Genomic DNA, 15818 nt, shown 5'->3' on the forward strand with positions numbered 1-15818 from the left:
TAAATACAGTGACCTCCCCTCTCCCAGAATCCAGCTGATAATTCAGCTTGTAAGTGTAGTACTCCATGGGCCCCTCCATGATCCCCGATTATTGAGAGGTCCAGCCTTGTATGACCTGTTGAATACAGCCTCAGCTTTATACAGCTAACTTTCTGAGAAAGTCGTGATAAGGACACTGATTTTAAGCATACAATGTATGCTCTCTAAATCTTTTAAACATCAATACAACAAGTGTTAGCAAAACAGAACCATTCTGTCAGGAGTTATGTTGACTTTTTTTTTAAATGTATTACTGTGGTGCACATGATATGCATGTTTGGGCATGTGTGCCACAGCACATGTGGAGGTCAGAGGACAACTTGGTAGAGTTGGATCTCTCCTTCACTTTATGTGGGTTCCAGGGATCAAATTCAGTTACCAGGCTTGCACAGCAAGCTCCATTATCCAGTGAGCTCCTATATTGAGTCCTCTTTCTAGACCTTTGTTTTTAGAATGGTGAGTTAAGTCAACTACTGGAATTTTGTGTTCTTGCTGTAAGCCTTGGTCTCTGGATGATAGTAATGCCTCCCAGAGAAGTAGAGTTAAGCAGAAAGTTGATTTCACCAGGGGCATGATCTTCACATGGTACTTTTCTAAAAGATTTTGAGAAACATGAGTGGCAAAGTAAACACAATAGTGGAAATGAAAAATAGTCTGATAGATTCTAATGGCTATTTAAGTAAAATTTAAAGCATAATCTAAGCTTTATGATCATAATTGTTCTGCATTTAGATATTGAAGATATCCTCTCTTCCCAAGTTCCAAGTCACATAGGGCCAAGTCTCAAGTTATAAGACTTGAAAGAGAATGAAGGATAGACTCTCAGAAGTTGCTGCGAAGTGATTGAACTTTAAGTGTGTGTGTGTGTGTGTGTGTGTGTGTGTGTGTGTGTGTGTGTATGTATGTGTGTGTATGTGTGTATTCACAAGTGTGGACATGTAAACCCTAGAACAACTTCACATTTATAGTAACGTTTACATTTACATTGTGAGAGGGTATCTAATCCTGGCTATGTGCATGTTAAATCTGATGTTCACCCAGATACTTCTTGAATTGGCCAGTTAAGATCCAAGTTAAGTAAGAGTATTACTAGCAGGTGGATCTTGATGATGGCAGTGTAGGGACATCCTCTGAACCCTTTAGGAAAGCTTGGTTTCCAGTCATTGAAAGACAATGTATTACCACTCCTTCAGTCCTCCCATTACTAGTTGAACAGACATTTGATAGTCAATTATTCAGTTCTATGTTAGCCTGGAGAATTCTACTTTACACACATGTATTTGGATCTGGGCCTTTTTCCTTTGTCATACAAACCATAATCCTTTTGCTTGTGACCTTGCTGCCTAAGGGTCAGTGCAACCTGCCCATAGGAGATCATCTAAAAGCCTCTGCCTCCGCTTTAGTTTATCTTGGCTACTTTAACAGGACACCACAAATGGGGCAACTCTACAAGAACAGAGATGTTTATAGTTGGTAAACTAGAGAAGTCTTCTCAAGCTGCTGGAAGAACCGGTGTGGTGCGTGATGAGGGACACTTCCTCACTCACACTGTGTCCTTCCTGTGAAAGGTGTAAAGGAGGTCTGGGGATCATTTTGATAAGGGCACTAATCCCATTCAGAAAGGCACACCTGTCAAGACTGAATTCTTTCTAAAGGTCCCAACTCTGCAGTCTGACATCACTTATAATTTACTGCTAATGTTTAGATCTTGAACCCATCTGGGATTAATCATGAACACAGTTTAAAGTCCCAACTTCGTTCCTCCATGTATAGATAGCTAATTTTCCTGGTATTGTTTGTTTCAAAGACTGCCCTCGGAAATGAGATTGGCATCCTGGTGGAACATCTTATTCCATATGCATTGAAGGTTTATTTTGGATCTCTTGGTTGTAGTTCATTTGTCTAGACATCTGCCAGGCTCCAAAGAATATGAAATTATGGAAATAAATTAAGAAATAATATATGTATGTATATGCATATACATACATTTAATCGGAAAATAAAGCATTATAAACAAGTAACTCAGGCAAAAAAAGAACAGATTCGTATTTACTAGAATTAAGATGGTGGCATTAGCCGGGCGGTGGTGGCGCACGCCTTTAATCCCAGCACTCGGGAGGCAGAGCCAGGCGGATCTCTGTGAGTTCAAGGCCAGCCTGGGCTACCAAGTGAGTTCCAGGAGAGGCGCAAAGCTACACAGAGAAACCCTGTCTCGAAAAACCAAAAAAAAAAAAAAAAAGATGGTGGCATTACCAGATAAAAGTACTTTTAGGGCCAATGAGATGGTTTAGCCAGTAAAAATGCTTCCTGTGCAAACCTAATGACCTCAATTTGATCCCTGGAACTCAGTGTGGAGGAAAAGAACTGATGCCTGAAAGTTGTCCTCTGATCCCTACATCCATGTTGTGGCATAGATGCACCCACACAACATAGTACATATGTAACATTCAAACACACAAATAAATAAATAGTTTGAAAATACATTTATTTTACATTTAAAGAAGTAACAGTGTTAGGAGGCAGGGAAATCAGGGCTTCAAGGTCATCCTTGGTTACGTATAGAGTTGGAAGCCAGGCTAGATAGATAAGACCCAGTTTCAAACAATTTATTTTTTTTTTAAGAATCAAGTATGTCTCATATAAATAAATAGTAGTAATGGAAAAACTTTAAGCTCAGCAGTTTGTGGGCAATCTGATTTACTCAAAGATAAAGGCAAATGCTGCTAAGTCTAATGACCTGGGCTTGAGCCTTAGGACACACATGGTAGAAAGAGAAAAGAAAATCAATTACTGAAACTTGTCCTGTGACCACTACTCATACACCATGGAACTTGTACACACAGACACACACGTGGTGAGGGGTGCGAATAAATAAATATAATTTAAATTTCTCAAACATTTGTTACTTTCTTTTTGTGTATGTATATGAGGCTGAGTGAGTTTATATGCATTACATGCATGTGCCCTCAGGCCAGAGAGTATAAGGTCTCCTGCAACTGGGAGTTAGAGGCAGTTTTGAGCTGTCTGATTTAGGTGCTAAGAACTGAACCCTGCTCTTCTATAAGAGTAGTATGTGCTTTTAACTATTTGACCATTTCTCCGGCCCCTGTAATTTAAATTTTTTTTAAGAGCTCAGTCTCTGGCAGATTAAAATCCACTGAAGAAACAGTGAACTAGATTTTGGATATTAGTGAAGGGCTTAGAAGGTAGATATTTGAAAATAAGTACTTAGATACCACAACAATTAACGTACAAATTGCTGGGAGTGTCATATAACATTTGTCTTCTAATTACATTTATTTTGTGTGTATATGTGCATGCATGTTGTGTCTGTGTGCAATTGTACATACGACAGTGAGCATGTGAATTCCAGAATACAGTATATGCGTGGATTCCACAGTACAGCTTATTAAGAGTCAGTGCTCTCTATCCACCATGTGGGACCTAAGGGTTGAACTCAGGTTATCAGTCTCAGGAGCAGATAGCCACCTGCTGAACCATCTCACCAGCCTGTTGTAACTGTTAAAAGGTGCAATGCCTTTCAAGAAATCCCATCAAACACTTTGCCTAGAACATCATAGTATATGTGAAATTTCAGAGATAATATTTTAAAAACTACCAGAGAAAAACACCCACAAATTAATGACTGTTAGATGGGAAATTATTAGACTGATTGAAACAAGGTCTTACTATGTAGACAAGACTGTATTGGAGTTCACATCATCCTGTGGAAATAAACCCCACATCCTCACCAAGTGCTGACATGACAGTCATAAAGTGCCACACCAAACTTGAATATTATTTCTTTTGTTAATTGAATTTTTCATGCCATATATTCTAATCATGCATTCCCCCTCCCCAAACTCCTCTAAAATAAAAGAAAATACAATTTTGACTATAAAACATTCCTGTTCAGAAAAATAAAAGGGCTAGTTTTAAAAACATGGGAAATTATTTGAAACGTGTAATTGACAGCTAGAATTTCGTAGAAAGCCTTCTTGATGCATATGTTGATAGAAGATGGCTTTAAACTTGAGTGAGCTTTTCACAGATGTGAAAGTACAAATGACCAGAAAGTATATTCAAATGGTCAGTCTCACAAAACATTGTGTTAAATGCAAACTACGAATGTTATTGATTAGATTTCCATTGCTGTGATAAACACCGTGACCAAAATCAACTTGTGGAGGAATTAGGTTTTTTCTTTCATCTTACAGTTTTTAGTTCATCACTAAGGGAAGCCAAGGCAGGAACCTGGAGATGGGAACTTGAGGCACAGACTATGGAGGAATGCTGTTCATTGGCTTGCTCTCATGGATTGCTCAGTTTGCTTTTTCTTAAGTGCCCCAAGACCACTTGCCCAAGCATGGCACTGTCCACAGTGGACTGGGCTTTTCTCTATCAGTCATCAATCAAGAAAATGTCCCACAGACTTGCTTAAAGGCCAGTTTAAAGAGAGATATGGTCCATAATGATGGGAAAAGTGTGGTGGCAGAAGGGTGAGGCAGCTGTGCATATCACATCCCCAGTCAGGAAGCAGAGAGGAATGCTGGTTCTCAACTACTTCCTCCTTTTTTCTTTGTATTTAGCCTGGGTGGTGCTGCCCATATTCAGGGTGGGTCTTCCTTCAGTTGTTAAACCACTTGGAAACATCCTCACATAGTGTTTTTTGGGGGTTTTACTCTTTATCTTTTGGGGGCGCCACCCAGCTCCCTAATTAATCACACACAGAGGTTTATCCTTAATTATGAATGCCTGGCTTTATCTTGGCTTCTTTCTTGCCAGTTTTCCTTAACTTATTCCATCTACTTGCCTCTGGGCTTTTCCCATTCTCTTCTTTAAATCTTACTCTTACTCTGTGGCTTGCTGTGTAGCTGAGTGGCTGGCCCCTGCAGTCTCCTCCTTCTCTGGCTGCCAGCTAGATCTCTCCATCTCTCCTCTCAGATTTCTCCCTCTATATGTTCTCTCTGCCTCACCTATCCTTTCTCCTGCCTTGCTGTTGGCCAGTTCTTTATTAGACCATCAGGTGTTTTACACAGGCACAGTAACACAGCTTCACAGAGTTAAACAAATGCAACATAAACAAAAGTCACACACCTTAAAATAATATTCTACAACACTCACAGACACCCAGAGGTGTCTTTTAGGTGATGTTTAAAAAATAGTAATGGAAGAAAAGGTAGAATGATTCACAGAAAAATAAAACTAAACCAATCTCACAGATAATGAAAGCCAAATTAAAGCCACAAGATTTTGTATGGTATGATATGACTTGTCTTGTAATTCTGAGGACCAAGTCCAAGGCATTATACATGCTAACCAGTTTCTCTACCACTAGCTTCATCCCCCAACCTCATGATGTTTGGGCAGTTTTTTTTTTTCTAATCAAATTTTCAGAGGTTAGACCTGACGAAATATGTTTAGGTAATTAAAAAATATTTTCTGATTTCCTTTCTGTAGAAAATTAAAGGAGTTGTGAAGAACAGTTTGAGACAAATGAGTTACTAAGAAATCAATACCTAAAAAGTAGCTATAATATCAGAATTATGAAGTCATAGACAACTGGGGATGACTATATTATTCCAAAAACATATTGGTCAGATTATCAAATATAGGGAGCCAGATATATTATGAGTCAGAAGGAACTTAGGCTCATAAGAGACTGATGTGAAAGGCATCAAGGACTTTGGAAATTGCTTTTTAGGTGGAAATCAAAGTAGACTGAGGATAGTGAGAGATAGGTAGAGACTAAGGCAAACTTGTCAACTTTGTTTTGTGCATGATCAAATTTGAGTTTGTGTAAATACTGTAGAGGAATAGAGAGAATGAAAATGAGAAGAAGAATTTAGTGTTCAGTCGAACGATGGTTGAGACAGTGGGATGCAGGAGATGGAGTTTCGTTTCATAATGGAAATGATCAAGTCTAGTTTTAATTTAGCTCTAGCCCTTTGATATTTAAATTGCTTTAATCTATGGTGGGGTAGCCATGTCCTTCCACAAAGAGCTAAGTGCTAAATACTTTAGTTGTGGACCATGAGGGTCTGTAACACTTAGCTATTCTTTTTTTCTTTTTGAAGATTAATTTATGTATGTTTTGTATGCATGGTAAGTGCAGCATGTACATGTAGTGCCAGTGGAGGCCAGAGGAGGGCATCAAATCCCACAGAACTGGAGTTACAGATTATAAGCTGCTATGTGAGTGCTGGGAACTGCAGCTTCAACAGCAGCAAGCACTCTTAACCACAGAACCTTCTCTCTGGCTCCGACTATATTCTTGTAAGAGGAAACAGAGAGCTTTGAGTCTTACTAAAGGAAATCCAGGACTCCTGGGGCTTGTTCAATTGAAACAATTATCTTAGTAAATACTTAATTAGTGATTATTTTGTTTTTTGAATTATTTTGAATATTAGCTGAAATATTTTGTGGGAGTTGGTTGGGAGTGGTGTTTTAGAGCACTTTCTCATTTATAACTAGTAGTCTTAAGAACTTGTGTTCTTGATTTGTAATGGTTGACTTATAAAAATACAATTAAACTAAATTTTGAGGGATCCCAACAATGGTTTAGCATCAACTCCCTCAAGTTGTCCTCTGACCTCTATGCAGGCACTGTGGAAAATATAACATATACCCCACCCCACCCTGACACACATGCGCGCGCGCGCACGCGCACATACACACACACACAAATAATAAAGTGTAAAAAATAGATCTTGAGGGGTTTAAATCTATAAACCAACTGTTCAACTTTAAGAGTTTCTTTCTTTTGTCATCAACTTGTCTGTGAAAAAATATATAAACATTTCATTATACACACAAGATAATGTGCTGTAAAGGAAAGATACTGACTTGCCAAGGTCCTGATCCCTAGTTAACTGTAGAACTAGAGATAGGCCTGTATTTGACTTCTGTTTGTCTTTACAACACTGCACGTCTCAGTAGACTTGGGCTGGTCCATAGAAACGAATCAGGTTTACATTTACAGTTAGTTTTGTGCAGTCCCTGTGGGCCAGTCCTCTAACCATGTAACATAGATACTGTTACAGAGAAGTTAGGCACTTTGCTCAGTGTAACATTCTTCTTGGTAAAACCAGAATTCTAATCCATTATTACACTTTGCCTTTCTGACTAACGTTCTGTTTAATCTGCTTAGCATTTGCGTCAGAGCTTTTCTCTCTGGAACTGAGTCAGTCTTTGTCACTCCTTAAAAGTCCTAACCTGGGCACCCAGTCTCACTTTTCCGTTACTTTTTAAACATTCTTCGTACGTTTTATTTCTTCTGCTCTTAGGAGCAACTCCAGTACACTATTAACTGGAAAAGCAAGTATGCTTATTTTATTCTTACACTTCCAGTTTCCTATAGATTTTCAGTAGACTATATATAAAGTTAGGTTATGGATGTTTCTACTCCTGTCTATTAAGCTTTATAAAATTTATAAATGAATTTTTAATTTCACTTTTTCTGCATCTATTAAAATAACTACTTTATATAATAAAAACATAGACATTTTTCCTATTGTTAAATCATCCTTGCCTTTTGGAGATAAGTTTAGATTATGATGATTTATTAATAGTATCTTTCAAAATCTATTTTTATTACTTAGTTTTTTAGTAGATTGTCAATTTTTATTTTTTTAGATTGAATTTTAGTAAGTTATATTTTCCCAAGAATTGGTTTCATCTAATACTTAAGTGTGATGACTCAAAGTTGTTCATAATATACCCATTTTAAAACTTATATGAATAGATGTTTTATTGTTGAGCAACCTATATTTTAATTTATTCTTTAGTTCTCCTGTATCTGTTGTTCATTGCCTGTTATTGATGTTTTTAGAATTTATTCCGTTTCTTACTGTAATATTTCACCTAGCGTAGTCCTAGTACTCGAGAGAACACCTCAGCACAAGCCCTTAGGATTGAAACTCTCTTATCTTATCATAGAAAAGTAAACAATGTGTATATAAATATGTGTACTACTTATAGAACTACTGTGTATGTCCTATAATATATAATGTTATACATTTTACACATGAGTTCAAAGATTAATAGAAATGGCCATGAGTCTGTGATACATAAGTGTAAAAAAAGACTTACTAATGTGACTGGTTTATTTGGACTGAACTTTAAGAAATATTTATACAAGAAAGTTGTTAATTGAAAAGTAACAACCTATAGCTTAGCCAATGGAGAATATTGAACCCCATTGTTTCTTGAATAACATCTTTTGTCAGCTTTAAAATTAGCTTTTTGTGATACTGTCCTAAGCACCAAGAAACAAAATTAATTTCAAAAACCTTCTTTATTAGTAAATTCTGCTAGAGGAATGTTTTATAAGTAAACATACAACTGAAATCATTCAGTTTCTCTGAATGTGTAATTTAACTATAATGGCAATATTGAACACTTTTGGCCCTTCCAAGTATGTTCAACCAACCAACCGTTTCATACCTTATTTGTTGTTAATAATAAACGATGACTAATTGAGAGGTTTTTATAGTATCAGTTTCTCTAAATTATTCTTCCTTTTCATTATTAAGCTGCCAGGTGGAGATGGCTTTTTTTTATTATAGTTGTATATTGTAAAGATATTCTTGTTTGTTTGAGACAGGGTTATACTCTGTAGTCCTGGCTGTCCTGAATTGTAGACTAGGCTGGCCTTGAATTCGCAGAGCTCTGCCTGCCTCTAAGGTACTCTTTTTAGGAGAAACTAGTTCACTAGAATTTGCAACTGTGGATGGCTGAAGGAAAGGCTCATTTTCTTGCTGATTTCCTATTCTTAACCTGTGGTTGGAACATTGCAGGTCTCATAGAGAGCACAGAAAGTAGGTAGACTGAGAAAGCCTCTGTAAACCTTTTATACACTCTTACCTTTTGTTACTTGTCTGCAGAAATTTTATCATCTCATAACTTGCATTGTGATTGAATGTCTGAACTAAGCAGTTGTCATCAAGCAGCTCGTGAACCGTATTACAAAATGGTATCAAAATGCCTATTCACATAAATTTCTTTGTATGGAAGCACTGGAACTTCCTTTAATAGCTAGTGTGAGTTCTGTTTGGAGAGATAAATGAGTGTTTGAGGGGCTGGAGAGATGGCTCAGCAATTAAGAGCACTTGCTGCTCTTCCAGAGGTCCCAAGTTCAATTCCCAGGACCTACATGGCAGCTCAAAACTATCTCTTAACTCTAGTTGCAGGGCATCAGATGCCTTCTTCTGACCTCAGTGGACCCTGCATACATGTAATACACAAACATGCACACAAGCAAAATACCCATACACATAATATAATAAAATAAAATTTTAAAAAAGAAACATTTATTAAAAAAGAAAAAATCTGTTAGAGGAGTGTGGACTGGAGGGAGAAGGAGGAGAGGATGGAGAAAAAAGAAAAGAAGTTTCTTCATTAATACTAGTACAATGTGGAGCCTGAGTTAAACATTGTAGACTGTCTTGTGAAGCAATAACCAGTTGAACAGTGACTTGTTAGCTATCAGCTAAGTGTAGGGATGGTCATCAGTAAGCTACGCATGTGAGACTCATAAGTTTCTTCTAAAGCTAGAAATTATGATTTAAAGAAAATTGTAGTAAAATGGTATATAGAAAAATGAGCTTTTACAGAATAGAATGTTTAGCAAGAACTTTACCCATGTTTATAAAAATCATTGGTGGAAGTTTTTAAGCTTTTTGGGAATGGAGAGGCTTTTGGCTACCCATTTGTAATCCAGTAAATTACAAAAAGAGTGACCTATTGAAAATTTTTTTATAATATATAAAATATTTCTAATTTATTAATTTTCTATTTGGGGTAACCTGGTAAATTGCAATTGAAACCTGTTGACTAAGAGTATATGGTTACTCAGTTTTCATTGAGGGCTTTCACATTACTCCCACACTGTACTGCCATACTTCCATAGAAAGGTAAGAAGCATTTCTATTGATCTTACCTTGGGGTTGATTTTAGGCCACCCACAAAATGGAAACGAAAGAGAATGATAAGACATGGAGAATGAGCCCAGACAGTGAATCTTCATGGACTACTGATGCAGAAGCCAGTTCTGGGAAGAAATTCACCATTCCAAAGATCAGGAGGACAACTGAGAAAGGTAAAATTTTATACGAAATGAGAACTTTTGTAAAAACCCTGTTTCTCTGATTCATTTCTGTTCATTCTGACTATATTAAATTAGATCAAGTCAAATCTTTCCTTCCTCAGATACACATATGCCTCTGATATGACACAAAATGGAGTAGACACCGCTCCCAGTCTTCTTGGGAATTACACTAAAACCCCTGGAGTTTTACATGTAAAACAAATGTTCCAAAAGTACAGAGAAGAAAGACCTGAGGAACCTGAGGCTAGGGAATAGTTAACAATACATTTTCTGGACTTTTTGTTTGTTCCAACCATGATGCCTACCACCTAGAAATACCATTTGGCAAAGGCTTTTCCTACAAAAAATTAAATAAAAATCATATTTCCTTTGCCATGGGACTAAAAGTGGGGCATCTTAGAGAGATGGGAGCTATTAAATACTATACTGCTACTATGAAATACCAGGAATTTGGGTGAGGGGCATGACTACACCTTTGTCAGTAAATGTTAAGTAGAGGAAAGAGACAAGCAGGTGCACCCTGCCACCAAATGTGGTGTCAGAAGAAGCCAAGTAGGGCTCCTAGACTACAACAAGGTTAGCATTCTCTTTCCTTTACCAGGAGTGACCAAGTAGGGAGCCTGGACACTCCTTTCCTGCCATCCTTTGCCTTTCAGCATCAGTAGATTCCATACTCCCTAAACCCTGGCCTTGTGACAGGGAGCTGCCCCTTCTTGCTAGGGTAGAGTGCGGAAAGCAGAGTGCAGAGCTTGGTCTTCTACCACATCCAGGCATTCATCCCTCCCACAAACCAGTGGAGGCTGAGGAAGTAGGCCACGTGTACTTTTCCCGCCTGTGAGAGCATCCTCCAGAGTATATTGGTGTATGCCCTCTGGAGAACAAGGACGTCAGTCCTGCCTTGTGGGATTAGCTGTTCACTTTGACTACCAGCAATTTCCCCAAGCAGCATGGTTTTGGTAAAGACTTGATAAAATACAAGGCTAGATATGCTCTAGAGTCTCATAATAGTACCTAGATGTCCAAGACATAATAAAAACTTCTAATATTACCACCATTCAGGAAAACTTCAACTTGAGTGAGAAAAGCTTCTTCATAAAAAATTAGTACTCTGAGTACACCAGTTGGGATTATTTGAAAATACTTCATTTTTTAAATTTCTTCACATAGTATATTTTTATCATATTCTTTCCTTCCCCCAAGTCCTCTCAGGTCTCTACCTCCCAATCCACCCATGTTTATGTTCTTTCTCTCCCTCAAAAAAAAAAAAAGAAAAAGAAAGAAAGAAAAGAAGAAAAAAGGAAAAAAAAAATCAACTGAAAAGACAAAAAGCACTAAACCATAACCCAAAAGCACACAAAAACTACAGAGCCCATTTTGTGTTGGTCAGCTGCTCCTGAGCATGAGGCCAGCCCTGTGATGTGATTGATAGACCCAGGTTCACTCCATTGGAGAAATTTGTTTTCTTTCTCCTAGAAGGACCACTTTAAAGCAGCCATCATAAATATGCTTCACTAAGCAATGACAACCTTGAAACAAATTAAAAAACAGAAAATTGCTTCAATGAAATAAAGTAGGTAATGGATAGCCAAATAGAAAGCAGATGTGTTGTACATTCTTGGAATCCTAGCAGGGGCACAAAGTTCACAAGTTCAAAGCCTTCCTCTCTACATAGTAATTGAAATAAAAACTCATGCAAAACCTTATAAAGAGATAGATATATTCAGCAGATGAAAAATCAGTAAGATTGTAATGGAACTCAACACCACCATCAGTTATCTGGATTTAATACATAGCTATACACTAGTCCAGTGATAGTGTAGTACACATTCTTCTTAAGCTCACATGAGACACAACAACAACAAAGAAAACACATCTGTGCCTTAAAATATACTTCATATAAAGCCTATTCTTAGCTCAGAATGAGATTTAAACATTGAAATATCAGAAAAGATAGCTGGAAAATCTTCAAATACTTGAAGATTAAACCAACACTTCTTAGCCGGGCGGTGGTGGCGCACGCCTTTAATCCCAGCACTCGGGAGGCAGAGCCAGGCGGATCTCTGTGAGTTCGAGGCCAGCCTGGATTACCAAGTGAGTCCCAGGAAAGGCGCAAAGCTACACAGAGAAACCCTGTCTCGAAAAACCAAAAAAAAAAAAAAACCAACACTTCTTAAGTAACATAGCTCAAAGACGAAATTACAAATGAAATTTTAAAGCACCTTGAACTAAGTGGAAATGAGAACACAAGATTTGGGGGACACAGTAAAAGCAGTGCTTAGAGGTAAATGCACAGCATTCAGTGGATATATTAGAAAAAGATAAAGATCAACAACTTAGGTTTTGCATTGCTAAGAAGAGTGCCAAGAAGAGAAGTATCACTATAGATCTCATGGACATTATCTTCTTAGTATATGACTAACTCTGTGCCCAGTACTTCATACACTAAATAAAATGTACACTTCTTGAAATACACAGTAAACCAAGACTCACACGAAGAAATAGGCAGGGCCAATGAGATGGCTCAGTAGGTAGAAGCACTTGCCACACAAACTTGACAACTTTAGTTTGCTCCTCTGAAGCCACAGTGGAAGGGAGAGAACCAACTACTCAAAAGTTGTCTTCTCACCTCCATATACAGACATGCCCATTCTCAGATAGATAGGAACGTTGTATGCACACAAAAAGTAAAAAGGAAATATGCCATCTGAATAAATCTATACTAGAAATCAAATTAATAGTAATACATCTGCATTGAAAGCACCAGGTCCGCCGGGCGGTGGTGGCGCACGCCTTTAATCCCAGCACTCGGGAGGCAGAGCCAGGCGGATCTCTGTGAGTTCGAGGCCAGCCTGGACTACCAAGTGAGTTCCAGGAAAGGCGCAAAGCTACACAGAGAAACCCTGTCTCGAAAAACCAAAAAAAAAAAAAAAAGCACCAGGTCCAAAATGGGCTCGCTGGTGAATATTCCTTATACATTTAGGGAATAAAGTATACCAATTCTCAGTAATCTCTTTAAGAAGATAGAACCAAGCCAGGCATGGTAGCGAATGCCTTTAATATCAGCACTCTAGCTGCAGAAGCAGGCAGATCTCTGAGTTCAAGACCACTCTGGTCTATATAGTAAGACCTTGTCTCAAAACAACAAAAAGTAGAGTCAGGAGTCCAGTTCCAGACTATCAGCCCACAAACTCTCTTTAGGCACAAGCCACATTTCCTGGACAACACAGCTCCTGCATCTGTGGCTCAGGAAACATCTAAGAAGAGGGTGCAGAAATGTTGTTATATCCAGAGTACCAGGAAGTCTACCCCGAAACAGTCTCTCCCAGAAATGGCTTTATAAACAGAACTGGAAAATTGGTAATATCAATGGACATGTTACCATGGAGGGAGGAACATTTCAAGGAGTCCTATTCAAGACAAAGAACTACAGGCAGCTAATGACAGCTGGGAGACAGAGAGTTAGGGCTGAGCCTCCTCTCTGATTGTCAGGTGAACCCTGAAACCATATACACACAACAAAAATGGACTCGGCAGGTTGTATTTATATACATTTGAGTCCATCTCTACCCTAATACCAAAACAGGACAAAAGCATAACTGACCTGTGCTTTGTTTTTATGTAGTCTATCATTAAAATACATGCAAACCACGCAGTGAACGTTAGGAAGTTAAATACAACAATGTATGAAAAAATTTCGCGTGAGTGAGATAGCTTTGTGGAGAAAAGCACTTACCACCAAGCCTGATGACTTGAGTTCAGTCTCAGAACTCACATGGCAGGAGGAAGAGCTGACAGCTACAGATCATTCTTTCACCTCCCACACGTGTGTGTGTGTGTGTGTGTGTGTGTGTGTGTGTGTAATTTTAAATAGTCATCAACTTTTACTGTCATCAGTTGGAATGTATCCCTCGGGGATGTAGGGCTAGTTCAACATTAAAAAATGGTATATATGTCAATATATAAAGAAAAATATGAGTAATGCAGTAAGTACAAACTGGCATTTGCAAAAAAAAAAGTTTGACAATTAGTAAAATAGAAATAGAATGTCCCAACTTTTGTAATGCAGGTTTAGTATCCCTCATCTGAAATTCTGAAATCCAAAATCCCTTGGAAACCAAACTGTTCCAAAATGTAAAACTTTTTATGATGCCATCATGATACTTTAACAATTATTTAGTATTTCAGACTTTTAAATAAGGGTACTCGAGTGATGAAGTCTATCCAGATACACTAAAATTTGAAAAAGTCAAAAACCTGAAATACCTTTTCTCAACTACTGAGAATATAGGATAGTCAACATGTGTTTGCAAAAAGCCTACAGCTAATGAATTTGAAACAGTAAAAACTTGAAGCTTAATTTAAACCCTAAGATCAAGTTACAACTGTTTGTTTTCACCACTTTCATCTAAATACTGAAAGTCAAGCAATTGGAAGGAAAGAAATAAAACTGCTCTTGTTCTTAGATGGCATGATTGTGGATGTAAAAAATCTAAAAGAACCAACATTTAATGCTCATAAGCAACTTTAGTGACATGTTGGATTTGAAATTTTAAAAATCCATTAATACCCATTATATTAGTATCTAAAATATAGTACAAGTTCATAGGGAAAAAATTACAATTCTGATTTTAAAAAAAAAAACAACTTAGAAAAGACTCCAATGGAAAGATACTAGTTCGTATATACAAAGACTTACTATGGCCAAAAATAGTTTTTCACAGCTAGAATTGTAGATTCATTCCAATCTGTTATCCCAACAACTCTTGTTGAAATCAACAAATTGATTCTCAAGTTAATATGGAGAGGCAGAAGATCCATAAAGCCAACTTAATAGTGAAGAATAATAATAGAGTCAGAGGGGTAAAACTACCACCAGATTCCAGTACATACTGTGAAGTTTCAATACTAAAGGCTGCGGCAGTGTGGTGATGGAGGAAGCAGAGACAAATAGATCAGCGTCCCCATAGCTCAGTAGCCTGCACAACTCTAACTCTGACAGAGGTGCAAAGCATTCAGTGGGGTGAAGATAGTGTCCTCAACAAAGAGTGCTGGAATGACTAGACTGTCACATGCAAAAACCTGAGGATAGAGACAAAGTTAATATAACTCACAAAAATCGGTTCCAAATATGCCAAACATATAAACAAAACTATAAAACATACACCTGCTGGGCATGGTGGCACATGCCTTTAATCCCATTACTCAGAGACAGAGGCAGGTAGATCTTCTGGTCTATATAGTGAGTTCCAGGACAGCCAGGGTGACAGTGTGACCCTGTCTCAACACAAAAACAACCTCAGATAGTGTATTGGCTGGTTTTGTGTCAACTTGACACAAGCTAGAGCCATCAGGAAGGAGCCTCAGCTGGGGAAATGCCTCCTTGAGATCTAGGTATAAGGCATTTTCTTGAGTGATCAATGGGGAGGACCCAGTCCATGGTGGGTGGTACCATCCCTGGGTTGGTGGTCCTAGATTCTATAAGAAAGCAGGCTGAGCAAGCCAGTATGCAGCTCCCCTCTGTGGCCTCCAGGTTCCTGCCCTGTTTGAGTCCCTCTCCTGACTTCCTTCAGTGATGAACAGCAATGTGGAAGTTTAAGCCAAATAAACCCTTTCCTCCCCAACTTGCTTTTTGGCCGTGGTGTTTTGTCACAGCAATAGAAACCCTAACTAG

The 15818-nt window shown here is 38.1% G+C and overlaps 1 protein-coding gene across 2 annotated transcripts in view; it reads left to right on the forward strand.

The window, feature by feature from the left end:
* The window catches only part of Tex15 (testis expressed 15, meiosis and synapsis associated), a 70850-nt gene that overhangs the window by 13519 nt on the left and 41513 nt on the right, over positions 1-15818 (forward strand). Inside the window, exons 1-2 of one of the 2 annotated variants that reach the window (XM_059244866.1) lie at positions 7198-7360; positions 9997-10138. In XM_059244866.1, coding sequence (XP_059100849.1) covers positions 10009-10138 — 130 coding nt within the window. In that variant the 5' untranslated portion in view covers positions 7198-7360; positions 9997-10008. Of the gene's footprint in view, positions 1-7197; positions 7361-9996; positions 10139-15818 lie in introns of those variants that run through there. The other variant, XM_059244865.1, reaches the window with a different exon arrangement.

Source organism: Peromyscus eremicus, chromosome 17 (genome assembly GCF_949786415.1).
Source record: "Peromyscus eremicus chromosome 17, PerEre_H2_v1, whole genome shotgun sequence".
NCBI lineage: Eukaryota > Metazoa > Chordata > Mammalia > Rodentia > Cricetidae > Peromyscus > Peromyscus eremicus.